Source organism: Apodemus sylvaticus, chromosome 22 (assembly GCF_947179515.1).
Source record: "Apodemus sylvaticus chromosome 22, mApoSyl1.1, whole genome shotgun sequence".
NCBI lineage: Eukaryota > Metazoa > Chordata > Mammalia > Rodentia > Muridae > Apodemus > Apodemus sylvaticus.
In genome coordinates, this window is record NC_067493.1 from 52,814,662 (window position 1) to 52,839,952 (window position 25,291).

At 46.9% G+C, this 25,291-nt stretch overlaps 1 protein-coding gene across 2 annotated transcripts in view; it reads left to right on the forward strand.

Annotated features, from left to right (window-relative positions):
- The first annotated feature begins 13,679 nt into the window (after positions 1 to 13,679).
- Positions 13,680 to 25,291, forward strand: part of Ccdc60 (coiled-coil domain containing 60) — a 161,063-nt gene continuing 149,451 nt past the window's right edge. For both annotated transcript variants that reach the window (XM_052168484.1, XM_052168485.1), the window contains exon 1: positions 13,680 to 13,769. In XM_052168484.1, the coding sequence (XP_052024444.1) occupies positions 13,680 to 13,769 (90 nt within the window). The remainder of the gene's footprint in view (positions 13,770 to 25,291) is intronic.

A 25,291-nucleotide genomic window follows, 5' to 3' on the forward strand; every position in this document is an offset into this window, starting at 1 on the left:
TCTTTCGCATTCTTTCATCTCACCCTTCTCATTTCCATCTTACAGCTGCTGTCTGTGTGTCAGGGTGCCGCTGTTTATATTCCAGATGTCCCAGCCTTCACCGTCTGCTCGAAAGAGCAGAATTTATTGAGTAAGAAGTGTCCCTGGAGCTGAGGAAAACAGACAGCTCCTATCAGGGAGCCAGGAGTCGGATGACAGGCGGTCAAGTGTCTCAGAGACTGTCCTTGGATCTGATGCAACGGTGACATCGGACAAAACCAATAGATGGGGAACAGGGAGCAGATAAACGTTTTTAAAAGATAGCTCTTTCCATCAAGTGCATCAGAGAGAGAGAGAGAGAGAGAGAGAGAGAGAGAGAGAGAGAGAGAGAGAGAGAGAGAGATTCATAGACATATTGTGGGTTCAAAACTCTAAGTTCTGAGAAACGAACTGTAAGCAGAGAAGGGAGGGGTCAGAGCAGATAGTCTGGCCCCTCTGTGGTGCTGATGGATCCCACAGCCTCCCTGAGGGTGTTCAGTCCTCCGGGGAATGGGGAATCTTTTTATTTTTTGTACCTGGAAGCCATTTGTTTTCCTTTTCTTTTCAAAAAGTAACTTTCCTACCCCCCTTGGCTTTGTGTGCTACATGCAGGCCAGAATTGAAATTTAGTTCATTGCTGTGTTTTTACAAATCATGCCAGCAGCTGGATGAGGAAAGCTTTGCCAAAGTAAAGATGACAGCCGAGTGTTATCGGCAGCCTAGACATCTTTCTTTTGTCCTCAGGGTCATCTGTCACCTCTGGGGCACTAACCGAGCTCCTTCGTTGTACTGCCTGCCTTCCTTTGGAGAGATGAACAAATGTCTATTCATCCCAGATAGGGCAGCTATGCTAGCCTGGTGTTCCAAATACCCATGTTGCCGTGTATAGCAATTCCCTTTGAATCAGAACATTCCCTCCATGTAGGCACAGGAATGAGACTCGAGAGGTAAACAAACTTCATGTCTGAGAAGGCTGAGGGGTACAAGCCTCCCAAGGGTCCTTCCCAGGGTTCTTGAAGCTGTAAACAGCTGCTGAGGGAAGCTCAACCAGCCAGCCAAGATGCAGGAGGGAAGAGCCTCCTACAGAGAGACAGAGCGCTCCAGGGCTGCAGATTTTGTGACTCAGCATCAGCCGTGAGCTGAGCTTTTTGCGCCTGTGGTAGTCTGTGCCTGGCTTCCTGGTGATACCACTGCTTCTGTTCCTGAAGTAACCCCTCACCCATATTCCTGCTAGTAACTCAACTCAGTTCAGCAAGCTAGAACTTGGCGTAATGACACCTTTGGTCTGCCTTGGGGGTCCCTGCCTAGGTTGAGTAGACATGTGTGTGTGTCATGTCTCTCCAGGAAAAGTCTCACATAACAATCACTGAAGAATCCGAACTCAGTATGAGAGATTGAGAGAGAATCCCTTCCTAATGAAGAGAGAGGTATATACATACATTCATACATATGCATATAAACACATATATGCATATATATACATATACACATGCACATATACTCATGTATATTCTAACACCCCTAGATCAGATTAAATGGAGCAGAGCTAAGGACCCTCCCTGGTTCCCTCTACAAAGGAATGTTAACAGGCAGTATATTGTGAGAATATCTTATGGATAACCCCGCTGGTTGTCTTAGGTTGCTTTGTATTCCTGTGATAAACTCCACAACCAAAAGCAACTTGGACAGCAAGGTGTTTATTCAGCTTACAATTGTACTCCACCATAAAGGAAAGTCAGGATAGGAACTCAATGCAGGAACCTGGAGTCAGGAGCTGATGCAGAGGACATGGAGAAGTGCTAACCAGCTTACTCGATGGGTGTGGCATCCTCAACCTGCTCTCTTACACCACCCAGGACTACCTATCTAGGGATGGCCCCGCCCCCAGTGGGCGGGGCCCTTTCTCATCAACCAGCAATCAAGACAATGCTTCTATGGCCTGCCTACCTGCGGATCTGATGGGTGCATTCCTCAAATGAAGCTCTCTCTTCTCAGATGACTAGCTTTATTGACAAAAAACTAGCCAACATACCCAGTCACGGCTTCCCAGATAAAAATGGCCATGCCGCGAGCAGAAGGCAGCATCCCACAGTGCGTGCCCTCTGCCTTCTAAGTGGGAGGCCCTGGCAGGAAAAAGAGGAGCAGGGAGTATCCCCTGCCATCTTCCTGCAATGGAACCTCAGACTGAGTCTCTCAACAGTAGATCACTGCTTTCCTCTGGGAGGCCTTTGTCAGCATAATCTTTCTCCTTCAAGTATTAGTACCTACCTTTTCCTCTTGTTCCATAATCATAGGAATAGTCTGCAATATTGCTTATTCTATCTCTGGGATACTTCCTGATCCATTCTACCCCTTAACATCTACGTGTGTGTGTGTGTATGTGTGTGTGTATGTATGTATATATGAGTATGTACATATATGTATGTATATGTGTGTACATATGTGTGTGCGTGTGTATGTATGTATATGAGTATGTACATATATGTATGTATATGTGTGTACATGTGTGCATGTGTGTGCATATATGTACGTGTGTACATATGTGTGTGCATGTGTGAATATGTGTGTGCAAGTGCATATATGTGTGTGCATGCGTATGTATACATATGTATGTGTGTGTACATATGTGTGCATGTATGTATATGTATGTATGTATGTATACATTTGTATATAAGTGGTGTGTGCATTGCAGATGTATAGGTGTGCCTGTCCATGCACGTGAGTGTGAAACCCATCAGCCTGTATCAGGTGTCTTCCTCCTCTATTGGTCTATCTTTTTTTTTTTTTTTGACACAGGGTCTTTCATTGAAGTTGGAGTTCACTGTTTCAACTAGGCTGCCTAGCTGTCCCGTGAGCTCCTGGGATCTTCCTGTCTCTGTCCTCCCAGTACTAGGATTATAGCTACATGTCGCCATTCCTGGCTTCTTATGTATGATCTGAGTTCAGGTCCTCATGCTTGCATGGTAACACCCACAGAGGCACCCACCCAGTCCCTATATCATTTAATTCAGGAAAATGTGTAGGAATAACGATTGTGCCTACATGCTTTGCACAGCTATCTTCACAGCTGCTACCCTACCCACTGTCCCTCCTTGGCTCTGCTCTAAGATTCATGAGAGTGGCCTGTGTGTGCAGGGCTGTCGGCTCCCATGTTCTGCAAAGTTATATCTGGGCTTAGATGCTTGGAGGCCAGTTTCTCCTTGAAGGCATTGACCCTAAATGGGAAATTAGCTGGGAATCCCCATCTTTCCTGCTCCTCCTTCCAGGCTGAGAAGTTTGGCTGATTCCATCTGGCTCAATCTTGCTGCGTACCTTTCTTCTACAGATTCTCATTCAGGTAATTCTTCCCTCACTTTTTCCCCTTCAAGTCTAGAATTATAATCCGAAAGGACTACTGGATCATGTCTCAGCCACATAAACAACACGATCTCATTCATACTTTAGCAGCTGAGTAGGATCCCATTGCAAGAATGTCACACAATTTGCTAACCTAATTCCATAGCGATATATAGGCATAGCTTGAAACATATTGAAACATATGCACTCACAATCCACTCTGCACCTGGCCTCTGTCTACATAGTGTCTCTCACATCCTTCCATCCTTACAGTCAGACTAGGAGGCAGTTGCCGCTATTACATCCATTTCTGAGAGGAGACCCCATAGAGATGCTAAGGTTTAGAGAGATGATGGTCAGACCAAGGTTGTTTAGGAAGTAAATATGGGTACAGCAATTCCAATCTAGCTCTGCATCACTCCAGATCTAAAGACCAGCCCTCAGTCACACAGGCTGAAATGTTTTACATTGTAGCTTTAATGTATCAAAAAAAAAAAGGTCGCCTACTATGGTATACTCAAGTGTAACTTTTGCAGAGAAAACTATACAAATGATGTACAGTGTTTAACATTTGAACAGTTGGCATGCCCAGAGAACTGCTGGTCCAATGGAAAGGTAGAATGTCACAAGCTGGGTAAGATCCCCGTCCTCCTCCACTCACTGTCCCCTGCTCTTGCCAAAACACACTCTATCCCCGTTTTTTTCCCTGGACCTTCTGCAACATCATATTATTGGATTTTCCTCTTGTGTACATTAATGACTGCATTGTGTATTTACAGACTTTCTGACTATGATGGATAAAAGTGGAATGAATTCTCCCCTGAAATACTTTTTTTTTAAAAAAAAGTCAAACAATATTATGAAACTAGGGTTTTTAAAACACGAGGCTATAAAAGACCATGACCTCCAAGAGCCTGGAGACAAACTCGCAAAGACTGGAAAAGAGAGCCCAGTTCCCGCGGAATGCAGAGTTTCTTGAAAATTGGGAGAAATGGGTGTGGTGACACCTGGGATGGGACGATGTGGATCTACAGAGATTAAGGAATCCAGAATTCCCAGAGAGAGTACTCACAAAAATAGAGTCACACCACAAAAGAACTCAGATGTCTCTCAAAGGTTCCCCACCCCCAATGCCCTGCCCAAACCTTGTGCGTTGTGAGTCAGTTCAGAACGAGCCACCAGAAAAAGGAGAAGGAGCAGCACCTGAACCTCAGCTCACAGAGACAACAATGGCGTCAAACAGGACTAATTAGGCTGAAAAGCTCATTGGTTGTGGAGCAATGAATAGAGTTCTCTGAAAGGCTTGTTTTCAAATTGAATCCAACAGGTTGGAAAGAGAGCCCGGGAAAGCGTAGATTTAACTACGTCCCAGAACAAAGCTCATGAGTACTCATAGGAACACGAGATTACCCAGCATCCAGGAAGATAAAGGTGATGATGTCTGATTGCCTGTGAAAAATTATCATACGTGCAAAGGAAAGTGGGGAAATAGGACCCAAAATAATATGTAAACCAATGCATGGACACTGACTCATAAATTAAGATTATAAGGGCATCAAACAGTTGCTAGGAAAGATTAAACACGTTATTCAGTGATGCAGGGGGTGGGGAAGGCTCAAATTGAACCAGAGGGATGAAAACTACACTGGATAAAAGTAGCAGGTGGTGAAAGAGGGAAGATTTCAAAGACAGGAAAACTCCACAGCTTCTTGGACACATTTGTCACCTGGGCTTTTTTTTTTTTTTTTTTTTTTTTTTTTTAATGTATATGAATACATTGTAGCTGCCTTCAGAAACACCAGAAGAGGGCATTGGATCCCATTACAGATGGTCATGAGCCACCATGTGGTTGCTGGGAATTGAACTCAGGACCTCTGGAAAAGCAGTCAGTGCTTTTAACTGCTGAGCCATCTCTCCAGCCCTGTCACCTCTGCTGGTAAGTCTTAGATTCATTTTACTGTTTATTTACTTATGTGTCTGTGTCCATATATGTGAACCTGTGTGTGGGTACCTGCAGAGACCAGAAGATGGTATCAGAGAATCTGAAGCTGGAGTTTTCCAGGCAGTTGTCAGTCTTCCCCTGGTGGGTGCTGGGAGCTGAACTCGGGTTCCCAACAAGAGCAGCGAGCGCTCCTGACTGCTGAGCTAACTATCCAGCTCCTAGAGTCTTCCCTGGATGACTCCAATGTCTCTGTCTCTTTGTGTTCATTCTTGCTGTTTCTGGTTTTCTCTTCGCTTTCTGTTAATCTGGGCCTATCTCCTGGCATGCTGGTCATGTTTTAATTTAATACATAGGAAGATACTTATTCTCAAATCTTGAGTATTTATCATTTCTGAGATCAAAAGACCATCTGCAAGTCAGGGGTGGAATTGGTTTAACCCTGTGTTGGTATATTTTTTCTGTTTATTATCACTCTTAGAGCATACTTTATAAGTGGATTCTAACTGAAAAGAAGAAAAATAGAAAATAAAGGAGGTAGGAGGGAAAGGGGAGTATGAATTCCCCCCCCCCAAAAAAGGACTTTGGAGTTAATAATGATAGTTAAAACTTATTTTGTATTTTCTATTATATTTTATACCCAGCTGTTCTGGTTGGCTCCGGTTTCAACTTGCCACAACCTAGAGTCACCCAAGAAGGAAGTGTCAGAAGAGGGATTGTCAGATCCGATTAGCCTGTCTTTGAGGCATTGTCTGGAGTGTTAACTGATGCATGAGGATTAAGCCCACTGTGGCAGCACCAGCCCTAGGCAGTGGCTCTGGACTATGTAAGAAAGCTAGCTACGTGTGAGCTCGTCAGCAAGCCAGCAAATACCATGTCATTAGTTTCTGCTTTTCTGTTCTTGCTTGAGTTCCTGCCCTCAACTTCCCTCCACAATGAACTGTGACCTGGATGTGTCAGTCAGAATGAACTGTGACCTGGATGTCTAAGTCAGAATGAACTGTGACCTGGATGTCTAAGTCTGAGTGAACGCTAACATGTGTCTGTCAGAATGAACTGTGACCTGGATGTCTAAGTCAGAATGAACTCTGACCTGTGTCTGTCAGAATGAACTGTGACCTGGATGTGTCAGTCAGAATGAATTGTGACCTGGATGTGTCAGTCAGAAGGAACTGTGACCTGAATGTGTCATTCAGATAAGCCTCTTTCCTCCTGTAAGCTGCTTTTTTGTCAGGTTGTTTTTATCACAGCAACAGAACAGAAAACTAGAACATCAGCATATACATGTGCATATTTTAGTCTAATAGATAGATTATAGATAGATGATAGATTGATAGGTAGAAGATAGAAGATAGATTGATGATAAATTGATAGATAGATAGATAGATAGATAGATAGATAGATAGATAGATAAACAGATGAGGATAAAAATAAATGTATAGTCAGATAATTGTGTCATATAACATCACAGTACTCTATCAGTTTAATGGGCATCAGGTTGGTAGGAGTCTCATGGTCGAACACAATGCTGACAGCTTGAACGGGAGGGGGTGATCACAGGACAAGCGCTGAAGAGCTTCTCAGGGAGCTACTCAGGGAGCTCATGCACAACTCGGTGGATTTAAGGGGAACCCCTTACTATTTGGAGGGCAGCACCAATGACTCAAGGACCTTCCCCAGAGCGCCACCTCCTAAAGTTCCTCCTTTCTTGTCACCTCAACGGTCCCACACCAGGCCATTTCCAGCATATGAACTCTTAGAGGAGAAACCCTAGCAGAATGCTAATCCCTGATGCTGTCATGTGACACTGGTATGGTGAGGTTATGGTGGGGGTGGTTTCCAGCCTTGAATAATAAACTCTCTCTTTTGACCCTCCCCATCCCCCAAAATCCTGAATGAAGTAGGGTGGGGACGGTCCCCCAATGAAAGTCGCTACGATTTGTTTATAGAATGCTCCTCAACTCTATAGGTCCCTGTTAAATACTGGTCACCAGATATTTGTGACAGTAGGGCAGGCTTCAGTGAAGGAGGTTCTTTGGAGGAAGATGGTCACTGGGAATGTGTCCTTGGAGTCAGTATCTTCTCCCTGCCCTTTCCTGTCTTCTTTTCTGCTTCCTGCCTTCTACACGGCATGTAGCCCCATCCTATACATCTCCTTGACATGTGCACAGGGCCATGCCATGATGATGCTCTACCCAAGTGCATGGAGCCATTACCATGGTGATGCTCTACCCAAGGGCATGGAGCCATTACCATGATAATGCTCTACCCAAGTGCATGGAGCCATTACCATGATGATGCTCTACCCGAGTGCATGGAGCCATTACCATGGTGATGCTCTACCCAAGTGCATGGAGCCATTACCATGGTGATGCTCTACCCAAGTGCATGGAGCCAAGCAACCTCAGACCAAAGGCCCAAACCATCTTTCTTCCCATACTCATTTTGTCAGTTTTTTCAGTTACCAGAAAGCTGAGTGAAGATGTTAGACAGAACACCAACAATACAATGGTGATGACATCAGATTGTCTCTCAGCCTTATGTCCTGGCAGTATAACCCCGAAGTGAGAGGTGGATGCTCACTAAATGCTTAGGCTCGGGCTCTGTGACCAACAGAACTCCCTCGCCCCCTCAAGACGCTGCCCAGTTGTAGACTTGGGATAGGAATGGGTCGCTTTCCATCTAACACTAAGGACATGGCTCAACACATTGCTGGAAAGCCATGTGCTGGAATCTCACTTCAGCAAACTTTTGTCTTAAAGCCACATTGAGATGTATCTATAAAAGGAAAGCTGTTTATATTATTATTTGAGGAAATGGCTGGTAAACAGGAGAGATCATGGGGAGTTCCATCCATGTGAGTTATTTGGCTTTAGAGAAAGAGAGAGACAGAGAGAGAGGGGGGAGGGGGAGAAGTAGAGGGAGAAGAGGAGGGGAAGAGGGAGAGGGAAAGGGAGGAGAGGGAGAGAGGGAGCAAGAGAGGGAGAGAATCGAAAGCACTGCCAAGATGGATGGTGTGTTTTTTCTAGAATGTTCTGCAATAAATAACTATAAGCTGTGGCTGTCTCTGGAACTAGACGTCCCACATCGAGGCATCGGAAAGACCAAGCCCAAGTACTCCCTGTGGATAGAAGGGAGTATCTTTCCTTTCTCCAGCTCGGCCATGAGTGTGCACTGACGATGTGATAGAAAGCAGGAAGGAAACAAATCGTTCAGCTTTCTTCTTTTCTGTACCAAGATCCAAGCTTCCAACCCCTCAGACTGCAGTTTGGAGAACAGGACAGAAATGAGGTGGCGCACCCCAAGGGGCAAGGGAGTGTGCCGTAATCTGATGAAGTTCTTGGATTCATGGAAGTCGTCCAAATAGACATTAGCCACTGGTATTTATCCTGGAGGCCCTACATCAACAGACTGCCAGCTACAAGGTGTCAAGGGAGACCCAAGTTTTATTCTTGCCTTGGGCCCCATAATCTGGAACTCCGGCACTGACATTTCAGTAAGAAACACCCAGAGGGAGCCTGCAGTGGCACTAGATACAACACAATAAGGCACATTGAAAGTTCTACCCACCCAAACGATGACGTTTTTTCCAATCGGTTTTTAATGCCAAACATATGTATTAGTCACGGACATCCAAGTGTTTACCAGATCTTGAGATTTCAATTCAGCTAACCCAGCTGGTGTCTGACACATTCTGAAATTTTTATTCTACTTGATACATCTATTTTTAATCCCTCTGGATGCCTTTCCCTTTTGGCAAACAGGGAGGAGAAGATGCCTGTCTCTCTGCACCCTTCAGATCATATTTTGCATAAATCAGAAAGGAGTTAAGAATTAAACAATCACTTTGTATCACAGTTGTCAAATATTTCGCTGTGGGGAGACATGCTCACCTTTCGGAAGACGTGTTGATCTCCCGGCCTTCAAGGGATGTATGGAGAGAACCTCTTTCAAGTATCAATGAGACACCACAGTACAAAGGAGATTAAGGGCACAGTTGGTATAACGTGGTAGGAGTGTCACATTATAAGAGCGAGAGGAGACACGTCGGGTGCCCAGACAGCGAGCTGCAGTTTGATGTCAAGGCTTGATGCAAGCTTGGCTTCCATGACTCCACCATCGATGTTGACCCGGGCTGGGTCCCTCAGAAACTGAGAGAGGAGTTTGGAAATCTTTAGTTTATCTTAGAGGCCATCCAGGAGTGCTAGCAGGGGAGAAGGCAGGAGAATGAGAAAAGTAAATCCTCCATTGGTGATTGGGGGCTATGGTAACTGAGAGGAAGAGAGGGTGGGCCCACTAGCATCCTTTGATCCTTGCCTTGAAACTTTTCTCAATGGCTGCTCAATTCTTGCTCTCAGTTTGTGTAGCACCAAGGCAGAGTGTGTTCCTGCATCCTAGCTCCTGGAGTGCACACCAAGGTGCACGGGAACCATCCCAAAGGCACATATGAGACCCGGGGCTAATTTTTAATATGACGGAAAAAAAAAACCACAAAGACTTCTGTGTTAGTTAGGGTTTGACTGTTGTGCACAGACACCATGACTAAGGCAGCTCTTACAAGGACAACATTTAATTGTGGCTGGCTTTCAGGTTCAGAAGTTCAGTCCATTATCATCAAGGCAGGAGCATGGCAGCATCCAGGCAGGCATGGTGCAGGAGGAGCTGAGAGCTCTACATCTTCATCTGAAGGCTGCTAGCAGAATATTGGCTCCCAGGCAGCTAGGACAAAGGTATTAAAGCCCACAATCACAAGGCCACACCTCCCAACAAGTACCACTGCCTGGGTCAATCACAGGATCTAATTACAAACCATCACAGCATCTACTGAACTCATGTGAATTATGAGTTCACTGTAAACTTTGCCTCAGGGTGAAATGTGAAATCCCCTTCTCCTCCAAGATGTATATAGAAGTCCCAACACCCTATGTCTTGGGATGTGACCTTCTTTGAAACCAGGGTTGGGAGACACACTTAAAATATATCCAGACAGCTGCACACATAGAACCCATTCTGAAATACTCTTTTTGAAAATTTTCAATTGAAATGAATTTTTATATTCCATGTGTCTATCTCTGTCTGCCTTTCTATCTCTGTTTGTCTCCCCTCTCTGTCTCTGTGTGTATGTTTGTCTCTTTGTCTCTCTTCTTTGTCTTGGTGTGTATGTATGTGTGTCTGTCTGTGTTTCTGTCTGTCTCTGTTTATCTCTCCTCTCTGACTCTGTGTGCATGTGTCTGTCTCTTTGTCTTTCTGCCTCCCTCTCCCCACCCCCACCCCCTGTGTGTGCTCTCAGCTAAATAGATTCAGAGGCACTCAAAAGATCAGAGAGCTTTTCCCCCTTAAGTAGTTGATCCCTGAATTAACAGATTGTGCTTTGGTTCATATGGTTATAAAACAGAAGTAGGTAACCTTTGCCAAGTGTTTATTACATGCCAGCCAGTGGACTAGATGTTTTCTGGACATTATATCATTCCACGGGTGTACAATTTCCACCATTCTGTAAGGAGAAAATTAAGGTTCTAGGAGGAATTATTTAGGTAGTGTTGCACAGCTGGTAATTGTGGGGTGGGATTTAAACACTGGTTTAATTCATGAACCACATGCCCGTAAAGAAACCAAATAGCATTTGCTTGAATGCTCCAAACACTGGCGAGCTTGCCCGTTGCTTTAAGCCGTATAACCCTTGACCAGAGAAGGGAGATATTGCCAGCCATCTGGGACCAGAGCTCTGGGCACCTGTCCTGTCCCTGATTCTCAGTGACAGGAATAAAATGGCGGATCCGTGGGTGCATGTGACTTTCACAGATGTAGTAAAAGCTGAAGCTGGGAGAAGGGGGCGAAGGTCTCATGACCAGTCAACCGCACAACCAGGATTTGAACACAGGTCTTCGTGTTCCAAAAACCCTTCTGATTTACCAGTTCTCACATGCCTCATACAGGTGAGTAATTTTAGTGAAGTGGTGCTGGCTTCTCTAAGCACGCCCGGCTGGCTCAGTTTGGTGTCAGCCTCAATCCAAACAATTATTATTACTGAGGCTGCTCAGTGACCAAGCAGCATGGAGCCTGTGCCATTTTCATGTGACTATCCTCGGCAAATGAAGGAACAAAGCATGCTCCCAAGGCTGGAGAGATGGCTCCGTGGTGAAGAGTGCCTACTGCTCTTTTAGTGGGACCAGGTTTGGCTACCAGGGCCACATAAGGTGTCTCACAACTTCCTGTAACTCAGCTCCGGGGGAATATGACGCCCTCTACTGGACTCCAGGAGTACTGCACTCAAGCTTATATATATTTTTGAGTATACACACACACACATACACGCACACATACATGTAATCTTCAAAGCAAACGTGGTCTGTATTTGCAATAGAGGCTTTATTCCGCCGTGAAATTACTCAGTTTTAAAGAAAATGGATAGAAATTATGTTAGTGAAATAAGGCCAAAAACAAAAGAGAGAGAGAGACAAGAATATCTTGTTTTCTATTTCGCAATCTAAGAGGAGACGTGCAGGAGAGTGTGGGAAAGAGGAACGAGGCATAAGAAGGAGTGAATTGTTTGAATTCCATTTCACGCAGACATGGAAGTACCCTAGTGGAACCCAGGACGCCGCCCAATCGCTAGTAGACAAGGATGTTGTGCTTATGTGTAGATGTTCTCAAGCTGAGCACAAACCATCCTCCTGTTCCTCCAGATCATGCAGACCTAGCCGGCTCCATCTCACCCCAGACCCACAATGCTGTGTAACCTGCTCTCCGGAGCAGCCTGAACAGTCCCTATGCTGCCCGGCAGTCTCCGACCCAGCCCGGTTCTCTAACAGGGCTTTGTTTATCTGCAGCGTGTTCAGAAAACACGTGGTGGTTACTGAATGCTACCCACAGAGGAAGCGGGCTGACCCACACTTCCTGTGGAGAGGAAGGTCAGATTTAGCCTGCAGACAATGGAAACAAAATAACAGTCGGAGGGAAGCAGTTCAATCCGGTAGAGAGGGCAGAGCCATCCTGCCTGGGAGGGGGCCGAAGGAAGATGGACCCATGGTGGGACCATAACCCTCACAGCTCAAGGTTTGGGGATGAAACACAAACAGATTGAGACGGAATGAAATACAGCCAAGGGGAAGGCATATGAATCAAAATATATGGGTTAAATAGCTGCACGCTGGCACAGAGCAGGTGATCAATAAATATTAGTCAGTGTTAACATCTGCTCTGCTGTGAGCCCAGAGCCAGGAGTCTTCCCAGAGTCAGTATCCACCTGCAGAAACCTCTCCACCTGGGCTACCGACCTGTGTTATTTCTTTAATCCTTAGCAGCCAGTGGTAACCCTGCAGCCCCCATTTTAAAGACCTGGAAGCCCCAAACTCACAGTTACGTTTCTTACCACGGTAGGTAAAACCTTGTCCATCAGTCCATCAGTCCATCAGTCCGTCCAGCGCTGGGATGTCAGGCAGTTCAGAGAGGTTGTGCTGTGAAACACACAAACAGCACACTGTATACTGTAGGCTCTCAGTAAATGTCATACCTACACATGTGTATGTACTAATACTCTTAAATACATACAAATGGGCGTGTGCATAAAGCGGTATGCGCTCGTGGGCTTTGAAGGACCTGCAGGAGTTTTTCCAGGCGAGAAGAACAACAGGCACCTGCCGCTGGAGGCACACTTGTGAGGGATTAATATAAAGCCTGAGAAAAGGCTCTTGGCGAGCAGCAACGTGTGAACCGACGTTGAAAGGAAGAGACCTTATAGAGAGGAGACTGGAGTCCTCCGGCCTGAGCAGATATATTTAAACACCTCCTCAACCCCGACTCCCGAAAGAGAGTTTGGACAATGTGGCTTCCCGGCCAGCCACCAGCTCAGAACCCCTTTCCAGCAACCCGGAAGAGTTGGGGTCCAGGTCTCCACCAATCCCGTCCGAGCAGGAAGCTTCGGCGCTCCTTGGCGTCCGGTTGCCAGGTAACCAAGCGTGCCCTACCTGGCAGTTTTAAGCCCCAAGGCTGAGCCCCATGGTGGGGCCCGCCTTACTCTCTGGTCTCGCAGGCCGAGGGTGGGGCTTTTGTCTATAGAGTTTTATTTTATTTTTTTCAGTTTACATTTTATTTTGCATATTTAAAAGAGGGAAAACTTATATAACACTGACTTTGTACAAGTAACTGTCTCAGGTTTGCCTGCTCGGGCCTAGCAAGACTTCCTTACCCAGATGCTTAGCTTTGCAACAATCCCTTGGAGAGAAACCTCTTCGCAGTCTCTGGACTTGGGACTTGGGGGACCTGGGAAAACTTTCTGGACCGGTTCACACCAGTGAGTGTTGAAGGCAAGATTCTGGGAAAAGCAACAAAAAGACTTTCAGTGGAGGCACGGGCTTAAAGGCTGAAGTTTTTTATTTTTTTCAAGATGACCAAAGTGCCATCTACCAAGAAGTTACAAAGAATTCCCAGCAAGAAAGCCCTTTGGCTGTTTTCAGGCTCAGATCAACTGACCCAGGTAAGACGCCATCTCTCTGCTAAACAAACACAATGGATTGGGCTCAGGCTGGGCGGGGCCGGGGGTTAGGGGAGTGACAAGGGTCTACCTTTAAAGAATTTGTCTAGACATCCCTGGTTGGCCTCTCACAGAGAATGAAAACACAAAACGGATTAGGGCTGCGGGCTATCCATTAGGTAGTAATTCCAAACTGATGGATTAAATTGATAAGACATAGTAGAAAGTAAGGAAGAAATGAAGGTGAATTGTAGACAGGGATCACAGAACTTAGTTCCAGGGATCTGCTGGGCTGGAGAGACAAGCCCTTCCTATGGCTCTGTGGAGAGGTTGGTTGCAAGGGTGTCACATTTTGGGGATAGGGACCGGGTTGTAGGTTAGGCTGGCTGTTTGCCCACTGTCAGGCAAGTTTCCCCACATCCCCGAACCTGCCTTTCTCCCTGATGAGACCGGGATGGGCCAAAATAGTAGAAAGAGTAAGAAACTCAAGTATGGAGACTAACTATGCATGTTTGTATAAGTGGGTTGGAGACATGTGATTGTGTCCCTGGTACCGACTCGCGACAAGGGTTTCTAGTTGCAAATCTCATAATTGGGCAGATGATGTTCTAAGTCCGTTTAACTTTGATGTCTTCGACGTCTTTCTCCACCATGGCCAAGGGTGGAGATGGCAGCTGCTCCGCCCACAGGGATTCAGTAAAGCTCATGCATGGAGGGGTTTAAAACCCTCCAGTTTACACATGCCCACAATGTCCCAAGGCTCTTTGCTATTTACATTTTTTTTAATGTGTTTGTGAGTCTTGCCTGCATGCTTAGATGTGCACTGTATGTGCCTCACACCTGTGGAGGGCGCTGGATCCCCTGGGACTGGATGGTTAAGGATGGTTGTGAATTCCATGTGTATGCAAGGAACGGAACCCTAGCGCCCTGCAAGCACGGCAAGTGCTCCTAACCTCTGAGCCCTCTCTGCGGCCCCGACACTGCTCCTCTTAAAATAGTAATACATCTTCGTACACCCCCTCCTTGCTCTACCCACCGGGGACGATCCCTCCATAGAATTCAGCCTTGGGCTTCTCCTGTCATCTCTAAATACTTCACTGAGTGGGTCTGACCCAGAGCATCCCATCTGGAACCAAACTTCCTGGCAGAGCAGAATGGAAGGGAGAGCAAGGTCTGAGTTGGTCGTCATCAGAGCAGCTACAGAGGGCCCGCAGACTCCCACACACCGTTCTCTGAGTATCAGAAGTGGGTCTTAAGGAAATGGCCACACAGTCTGAAGTATTTCGTAAAGGTAAATAGCTTTACTTTTTCTGAAGAATGTCAAGCTGTGCTTAGGGGCCTTATCAGATATCCCTACACATTCTAGAAGGGTGGTGGGTGACACTGGCTCTTGGTCCCTGGAATTCCTGCCTGGCTATCATGAAACCCGAAGATAGAAAAGGATACCCTAAACTCAGCCAGATCCTAAAACTTGCAAAAAAAAAAATCCTCATAACTCAGTAATACAAACATGAGTAAATTTTCCAATAACCCCTATGAGTTTCAATCCCACCCTAAGGGTGACCTCAGCAAGGCAGTTCCTCTCCATCCCCTACTCTGCAATTTTTTAAAAAAGTACTCGCACCACTTTTAAATTTGTATTTATTATTATCAGGGTACATGGCCTGGGGTGAGGTGTCTGAGGTATGTGATTATTCACAGAAAGGAAATTCCCACTTACCATCTGTTCATGGGCCCTGGGGGTAGAACTCAAGCCACCAGGCCTGAGCAGCAAGCCCCCTTACCCTGCTGAGCCATTTTGCCAATCCCCATTTCTTTAGGAAAAAAAAAAATAGAATCTACGGAGCTTCTCTTTTGTGATGTAGCTTGCTTTGTGATGGGTTTGGGTTTGTATTGATTTGTGATTGAATAGAACCTAAAAGAGCTTCTCTTTTGTGATGTGGCTTGTTTTGTGATGGGTTTGGGTTTGTATTGATTTATGATTGATTGATTGATTGATTTGATCACTATCTAAAGCAAGCTCCACCAGTTAATGAGCTGACAGGATGAGTCCCTGCTCTCGGAGACAATAAAATGTGGGATATAGTGCACCTTTCACTACGGGTGAAGTTCAGCTGAAGGCTTCCACCCTGAGGCCAAGGCTTCTAGAAAGTGATGGGATTGTGGGGGTAATGTTCAAATGGAACCTGTGGAATCCAGCCACTGAAAGCCAGCGCCGGGATGGTGGTGTCTCGTCTCATTAATGGCTGGAGGATTAAGGTCTTGTCCCTTGGTACTCTGGAGTCCGCCAGCCTGCAGAGCCTTGAGGTCTAGTTCTCTCCTAAGAACCCAAGCAGGCAGGGGAAGGTGATAAGCCAGGCAAGACTCCTGATACTGAAGAGACCTGGTGGGGAGTCTGACCCAGCTCACCCTGCACCCAGAGTGCCTGCAGTCCAAGAGGGAGGGGCAAGGCAGTTCTGAGACCCTCTCTCCCACCAGAGGGAACCCTCCCACCTAGCAGGTTGACCGGCTCCACTGTGGTTCTCCTCTCTCTGCAGACAGGAGGAACTGCAGCATGGTAGAGGGCAGGTGAGAGCCAGGCCGTCCGTCCCCTCTAATCAAGAACGCCACACCCCCTGCACGGAGTCACTGATTACCCTGAAAAAGCAGTAAATTGTCTAATGACTGCTTGTGATTTGATGCTGGGGGTGAGGAAGGTAGGCAGCCCCTGTGTGCCAGGAAAATAGCAGGGAGCTATTTCTCTCTCCAAGGGGACCTATGGTGACCGCACAAAGCAATCGATTTACTGGCTTGGTTTGTGATTTTCTTTCTTCCTTCCATCTTTCCCTTCCCCCTCCCTCTCTCCTTCACTTCATTTGTCTCAGTTTTTCTTTGTTTCTCTCTCTGTCCCTCCCACCCATTGTCTAGTGCTCCGGCCGGACTGGAGCTATCCACCATAGTGAACCTCACTGTGGCTAATTGCCGACCCTGTGTCAGCAAGCCCCCTCCTGATCAACCAGGAGGCAGGAAGGAGCTGGCCCATTTCCTCCTGATGAAGGATAGGCGTGCTCTTCAGTGGACAGCATAAGCCTGCTTTTTTTGTCCCTCTGCGAAGCAGCAGCTGTGCAGTGTGAGGAGGGGGCTGTGGGGGGAGGGAGAGAGACAAGAGCAGGAAGTCTTCCTCCTGCAGTGTAAGCTGTAGAGATTTGGGGAGCTCTGCCTTTGGAGGTGGTCCCCCTTCGGACCTGTCCAGGGTGAGAATCTGTGGACCTGGCTGAGTGGAATTGGGGTCAATCTGGGAGACATTTTAAAGAGTAGAACAGATGCCTGAGGTGCTGAGACAGTCTCAGGTCTATAGGCTTGTGTTTGCTCTCTTCTCTGGCTGGCCATAAATGTCATCTTCAGTCTGAAGCTATATACCCACCACCAGTGCAAGGCCTAGAAGAGACAGTGGAGTGCGCCCCATTGCGTGCAAGGCCAGATCCTAGCTCGGGGAGGGGCAGAGAGCACAGGTGGGGGGGGGCATTTCCATTTTGCATGGGAGGAGCTAAGGCATCTTTGCGGTGTTCACCCTGATGGCAGAAATTCCGACCTCAGAACCTTTGGGTTGTAGAGAAGGGGGCGGCCATGGAGGACGGCTCAGGCTTGTATTTCCAAATACTCAGAAGCTCTGGCTGGAGAGATCAGGAATTTGAGACCAGCCTGGGCTGTAGAACCAGACTCTGTCTCAAAATAATTACTTTAATTAATTAGTTAATTAAAAAGAGGGTACCCAGTTCAGGTCCCTTGAGCGTGGCCCCCAGTCTGGTCCCATCGCTTGCATTTGAAATGCCGTGGAGAGCCACAAGCTATCAAGAAAAATCAAAAGAAACCGCCGTGTATTGATTAGGACCACTGCAGGCTACAAGCACAAAAAACCAACACCCTGGTGACATAAACATGAATTTGCTTCTCTGGGGGTAAGAAGTCTGGAGGCAAGTAGTTTCTGTATCAGTTCAAGGGCTCTGGAATGCCCTGACCTCTTCTCCTGGTTACAAAGTGGCTACCCCAACTCCAGGTCTCACAGCCAAGAGCCCTAATGTGCCCCTTGGATGAAACAAGTCAAAGAACCCTCCTCAGCTTATGTCCCCTTCTGTCTCATTTGCTGGGAGTGTTGCCATTTTTTTTTCTCAGTTTAAGAGCAACTAGGAAGGTTTCTCTAACCCTGGTGTAGAAAGCAGAGCAGGAGGCAGATGGTTGGGCTGGAGATGGCGTGGGTTGACAGATCATTAGTGACGGATACAGATGAGGTCATAGAACCTCCAACACTAGGACTCCTTAGATACACGCTGACAGATGGGTCTTTAAGGGAAAAAAAAAGGCCTCCTTGTCCTAACCTACTGGTTCTCAACCTTCCTAGTGCTACTGCCCTCTAATAACAACATTCCTCCTGTGTGTTCATTGCTACTTATTAACAGCAGTTTTGCTACTGTTGTGAGTCATAATGTGAATGGTTTTGAAGACAGAGGTTTGTCAAAGGGGTTTCCACCCACAGGTTGAGAACCAGTATCCTCGCCCCACCCAATGACTGCATTTGCCCACAGTGGTACCCCAAGAGAGCCATTGGAGGGCCCAGGGTGATCTTCAGTCTGGGTTGTCACAGCAGGCGTGAGCACATTTCCAGGGAATGAACTCTGTGTGTGTGTGTGTGTGTGTGTAGCACGAAAGGGAGAACCCCCACACACACGTGTGAAGTTCTGTTTCTCTTGGTTTCCTGGCCGCCATGATCTGATCTGAGGACACACCCTCCTCACCATGAGCCGCACTAAAGGTTTCCTTTCCACATCATCTCCATCAGACACTGCAGCGCAGGGTGACTGAGACACAAGTGTGGGGAGGGGGCGGGGAGGAGGAGGAGTGAGAGTCTCCCTGTTGGAGCAGCCACCCACTCAGATGAGATAGAACCCCAAATGGCGTGCCAAACATGGTGCATAATGGGTCACTGAGGATCTCTTTCTGGGAACTGAGGTATAGTCTCACCACAAAAGGAGGATTCCAGAGCTGTGGGTGGTGCAGGAACTGTTTAGCTAGGCCATAGCACGGCTGGAGGACACTCAATCTTGACCTCCTTCCTACATCCACGCATTCTCCAAACCTCAGGCGGCTGCGCTGAATCCAAACGGTTTGTGAATCTGTACCGGTTTCAGCACTGAGGGGCATTTACCATTTACGACAAATCCAACAGAAGCCAATTATACCTTTCTCAAGCTGAACAAACCAACATATTTTCCCCCTTAGAGATCTTTCTGACAGCTAAATTCAAAACCATTATCGCCAGTAATGGGATACTGTCTATCCTGAGACAGTGATGTTTTCCTGCTCTGAGTTCCTGCGTTCAAATCCCACTGAGGACATCTTCTGGGGACCCCTTCAGATCTCAAGAATTTCTGCCCAATCAGGGATGTATGCCGTCAAAGGTTTATGTAAGAACTCAAAAGTCATCTTCACCTAGTGGTCTGTGTTGACAGGCAGGTGGTGCCTGAGGTTTCTCAGAAGACTGGATGGTTTGCGAGGAGCGTACAAATGTTTTGTGTACTGTAGCTCAGAGGCAGGAAGGAGAGGCAGCTCGTCCAGCTACAGGCTAGGGTCATCTTCCGAGGTTACACTGGACACCTACCTACCCCTGTGACAGATGTTTGAAGGACACTATCATGAAGCAAACCCCGGGTCTTCCCCCAAGGATCCCATGGTCCTGTTGGAGAGAACCCTCATAAGTGACTATTCATCAAAGGGGTAGTTAATGCCACCAGGACCCCATTCACAACCCAAATCCACAATTACAAGCTCCCGACATGAAGTGATAGGTGACAGTGTCTGCACCAAACCTACACACACCCACTCAGATGGGTGCTCTAACTCGTCTTCGCAGGGCTTTACGAATACCTGACCCAAACGCAAACTCTATGGCCACCGCTGCCATGCTGGGCTGTCCGTCTCAGGGACTGGTAGGAATGGAAATGTTTGAAGTGTTTCTGGTTCTCCCCGATTGGGGGAATGCACGGGTCCAGAAGCCATGGCTACCAAGAGCTGACTATATAAGGAAGCGTGTAACCTGATTGTTTTAAAAATTTATTTTTGAGATTATAATTTAATTACAGCATTTCTTCCTTTCCCTGCCTTTCCTCCCTCCGTATGTTAAGCTCTCCCTGCTCTCCTTCAAATTCATGGCCTCTGTTTTTTCTACTGTTATATGTATGTGTGTGTGTGTGTGTGTATACACACACACATATACATATATACATATGTGTACATGTATATACACATATATATAGTGTGTAGATATATGTATGTATATGTGCATATATGTATATGTGTATATATGTATATGTATATACAACAATCTATATGTGTATATATGTGTATATATAATATGTATACATACACATATATAAATATACATATATACTCTTAGTAGAAAAATATATATGTATATATCTGTAATTATATATGCTATTATGTATATATGTAATGTAATCTATGTACTGTATATTCCTAATATATATATTCCTATATATTCCTATATCCCTTCAGGTCTTATAATGCTGAATTATGTTATTGTAGCTGATGGTTTGGCACTGGAGCACCAATTGGTGTGTCCTCCCTGGGAAGGACAACCTCTCCCACTCCCAGCCTTCCTTGGTTGCCTGTAGTTCTTTGTGTAGGGTTGAGGCCTCATGGGCTTCCTTCCATCCGTTTGGCACGTCCATTGGAGCCCGTCTTGTTAAACTCACATTTCAGCAGCCATGTTGGTGAGACTCAATGTGCGTAGCTCCAGATGTCACCAGGAAACAGGATCTCACAGTAAACTCCCAGATCCTCTGACCCCTACAATCTTTCTGCCCTGTCTTCTGCAATGATCCCCCAGCCTTAGGTGCCGGGGGTGTTTTGTAGATGTATCCACCTCACCTGGGTTCCATAACTCTGCATTCCGATTGGTTGTGGTTTTCTGTAGCAGTCTCCTTCTGTTGCAAAGAGAAGTTTCCATGATGAGGGGTAAGGACTACACTTCTCTGTGGGTGTGAGGATGGATGCTCATAGACTGTTGCTAGGGATTATGCCAAAGCGATAAATGGGTTGTGGATTCTTCTCCGACCACCAACCATGACTTTGCTGGCACTGGGTACTTAGCCAGGTTTCCAGCGCCAGGCATGGCCTCCCTCTTGTTAAGTCCAATGAGAGACTGGTTGGTTGCTGCCAAGGTATGTGTGCCACCACTGCAGCCTTGCTGTAATGCCTCGCTGGTCACTGACATGGCTGAGAGGTGTCACAGCTGGGTCAGACTGCCGGCTGCCTCCCTCCTTGGGAAGCTTGCACGGTGAGTGCCTTCTGGTACCGTAAATGTTATTCCTCAGGGAGGAAGCTTTCAGTGGCCCGAATCTTGAATGCTGGCTGGACACAGACTGGAGTGCTGTGGGACACCAGGACAAAGCAAATGCTAATTTCGTAATACATAAGAGCCAAGCAGGGACATCCATCACTGATCTGTTCTAGGGAACAAGTTCCTTTGTGGTACTGTGCCTCATGGGTCTCTTCTCCATAGAAGTGGCTCTCTTCCTCATCTTCCTAAAGCTTGCAGACTCCCCTCTTCCTCCTCCTTCTTCCTCCATCCATAAACACATGTACACATACATGTAATTACACACACATATACTCCAAAAAACAACCAATTCTGTCCCAAAGGGTTGTATAGTTAGATGGGATTTGAACCCTCACCAAGGCCTTCAGTGACTACATCCTTCCAAGATCAGAATCTGAGCTGGACAGGCTCTCCAGCTTAGTGCCGTTAGCCCTTCGGACCAGTCACATCAACCTGTAGGCTGCTGAGCGGTGAGCCACAACATCTCTCTGCTCACTAGATGTCAGCAGCATCCTCCAGCAACAGCAGCCTCGTCGCCCAGTGTCCTGAGGAGACAGTCAGCCCTTGTTAAGCTACACTAGCAGAGGACCCTGAAGCGCTTTAAACCTTTCCACAGTCCACTATCCAGAGGACAGTGAGACCGTCCCTGTCTAAATGAAAGACACTGTCTTGTACCAACTTTGGATTACTCACACTTCCAGAGGAGGTGTTCTGTAGAAACTGCCTTCTTTCTATTCAGTTAGTGCCCGAGCGAACCCTCTCCTTGTCTGGACCCTTCTCCCAGCCCCTTCCCTTCACTCTGTCCTCCACGTGACCTTCCAACCTATCTCTTTGAATGAGTATAAAATGCTGTTCTTCCCCCAATACAAACAGAATGAGAAGGCTTGATGTCCAGGGGTAAAGACCAGAGTTCTAATGCCCAGGATGTACATAAAGCTGGAATGTAGTACACAACTGAAACTTAGGTGATGACCGGTTGTCTTCAGACCCCTGCAAGCGCATGCCCACACACACATACTCAAAATGTTGATGTGGTTCTTTTTTTACACTATGTTATTAGGTGGTTCTATCGCTCACCTTTCCAACCTTTATCTCATCCCAATCTCTCCCAGTCCCCCAATACTAGGTATGAGAGAAAGAAGGTCAGAGGGGAAAGGGGGCGTAGACCTCTTTAGACAACTTCCTGGTGATTAGGGATGAGTTCATTGGGACAAGTCCACTCTTCATTGTCAGCACATCTCCAGATTCTTCTTTTCATTTCTTTACTCATTTTGCTCAGGGTCACTTGACAACAGCAAGCAGCAGCAGCAGCAGCAAGGGGAGCAGTAGGGGGAGCAGCAGCAGTAGGGGGAGCAGCAGCAGTAGGGGGAGCAGCTGCAGCAGGGGGAGCAGCTGCAGCAGGGGAAGCAGCTGCAGGGAGCAGCAGCAGCAGGGGAGTAGCTGCAGCAGGGGAAGCAGCTACAGCAAGGGGAGCAGCTACAGCAGGGGAGTAGCAGCAGCAGAGGGAGCAGCTGCAGCAGGGGAAGCAGCTACAGCAAGGGGAGCAGCTGCAGCAGGGGGAGCAGCTACAGCAGGGGAAGCAGCTGCAGCAAGGGGAGCATCAGCAGCAGGGGGAGCAGCTGCAGCAGGGGAAGCAGCTGCAGCAAGGAAAATCAGCATCAGCCTTCTTCAGCGTGCTTCCTGCCCCTCTTAGCTCTCTGAGATTCATTTCCTCTCCAGTGTCCCCAGAATTAAACTCTTTGCGATTGGCCAAAATCACCCACCTCCTAGAGCACCAGACAATCACAGTCAGTGGCTGTGGACAAACTGAAGTGGTTTCCACACAGGAATTAAAACACAAGTTCATGTAACAAAACTGGGTTTTTAAAGAAAGTAAAACTCTCACCACTTCACAAATATGAATACACATGCATACAGAGAGATACTCATCACATATATGTGCACGTGCATGTGCACACACACACACACACACACACACTCACACACTTCAGGATGAGGGCTTATATCTTTGATAAGATTTGGAAGGTACTGTGTGAGCCCAGAGTCATGGTTGGTGGTCAAAGAGCTGCTTGGTTCATGGATAGTCACCCATTAGTTCATGGATAGTCACCCATTAGTACATGGATAGTTACCCATTAGTTCATGGATAGTCACCCATTAGTACATGGATAGTCACCCATTAGTACATGGATAGTCACCCATTAGTACCAAAACCAACCCAGTTCCTCTTGGGATAGGAAGAGGAACCAGGGCTCAGGATGGAACTCAGGAAGGGAACAGGTCGGAGCTACCTCTCAACATCATCACCAGAAGCCACCACATGGCTTTTTATGTCTGGATGCTCCCAGAGGTCCACATGGTGTCAGAACAGCCTGGAAGGGAAAGCCCTGGATCCCAGCTCTCTCGTTCCAGGAAACCCATGTGATCTCCCTGGTTCCTTCATCTCCATATAAGCAGAGAGTCTAACCTGGAATTTTCTGGCCTCTGTTATTGTGACATGATTGGAGAAAAAAATATAATGACCTTCTACCTATCAGGTACCATTCATTACTCCTCAGTCCCATGGAGTAGATGAGATCATAACCTTCTGTGTGCAGAGATGAGTAGCCTGAGCCTTAGAGTGGGTTCCTACTCAGGTTTACCAGATGTCTAAGCTGCTTTCCAGGATGCTTTGACATAAACAGCCAGACAAACATGGCTTAAGAGAGGACTAATCTATTTCAGCTTACAATTACAGGGGTGGGTTAGAGACATTATCATGACAGGAGCTTGAAGAGGCTGTTCACACTGGACCCCCAACCATAAAGCGGAGAGTAATCCATTCTGGGGATCACATCACTTTCTCCTGTCTAGTCAGTCCAGGACCCCAGCTCGAGGACTGGTGCCACTTACACTGTCTGAGAGTCTTCCTGTCTCCAAGATCACCCCTCACAGATGTGCCCAGGGGCTTATCTCCTATGTGATCCTTCATTCTGTCACACACTGACAATATTCTTCATAAGCAGATGATGGAGTAGAGGTCTTAATCCCAAACCAAATAACTTCCAAGGAGCCCATGCTGCCAAGAGGAGCCTCATGAGCTGTGGTAACACAGAGCAGGAGGCAAGCACCTCTTTCAGAGAGGCATCTGTTGGAGCAAGTTCCTAAGGAGTATACTCAAAAAGTCCCTGACAGAAAAAGGAGAATGCCAAGTTTAGCTTTAGGCAGCACACATGAGAATCTGACTGTGCCCGTGACCATGGGCAAGGACATTTGCATTTTTCTTGAAATCTCGCTAAAATATGCTGTCAGGCAACTGGCACAGAGAAGAGCTAAAGACAGGAGGGAAGCAAGAAAAGAAGCAGTCAACTTCCCAAACAGAGCCCTTTCGGTGGAAGGCACGGATGCCGTTTCTAATTAGAGCCACCGAGTTTCTAAGAAAGGTGTGTTTTGATTCCAGGTCAACATACTGCCAAGACCCACTAGCTAAAGGAAAGGAGACAATAGACTCAGCTAATGAGGGATAGGGCTAGAGGGGGGGTGACAGGAGTTGGGGGGAGGCGGAGATGCTGATCATTTAAACAGCATAATTGGGTTGGATAATTGAGGTATATCCAGTTAAATGAATTCCTTCTGAATCTAAGCCCTGACCTATAGGGATTTTTTTTTTTTAAGTACTCAGCTTTGTAAATCTGATCCTTTTTTCTTTCTGAGATCTGACCACTTGGCTTAGAGAACAGAACATTCAGAAAGTGCCCATGCACAGGATAGAACCCACCCCCCCAAGCGTCTGTTTGGGGGAACCTTCCGTATCTGCATGCACACCCTTGGGCAGTTATAGATCCCACCTGAACAGGGACCCTCCCATGCCCCACCTACCTGCACCCCAGCCTCCTCTGGCTGTTCCACAGAGATGGCAGACTGGCAGCTAGCAGCTTCTCTAAAGGAACAGAACCAACTAGAATAGGTATATACGCTAAAATGATTGATAGCCATATTTATGTGCACATGTGCATGTAGACATTTATGTGCACCGTGCATGTGCAGGAGCCCTTGGAGACCAGAAGAGGGCATTGAATCCCCTGGAAACTAGAGTTCTAGGCAGCAGTGACCTGCACAGTGTGAGCACTGGGAACCAAACCCAGGTTCCCTACAAGAGCAGTAAGCACTC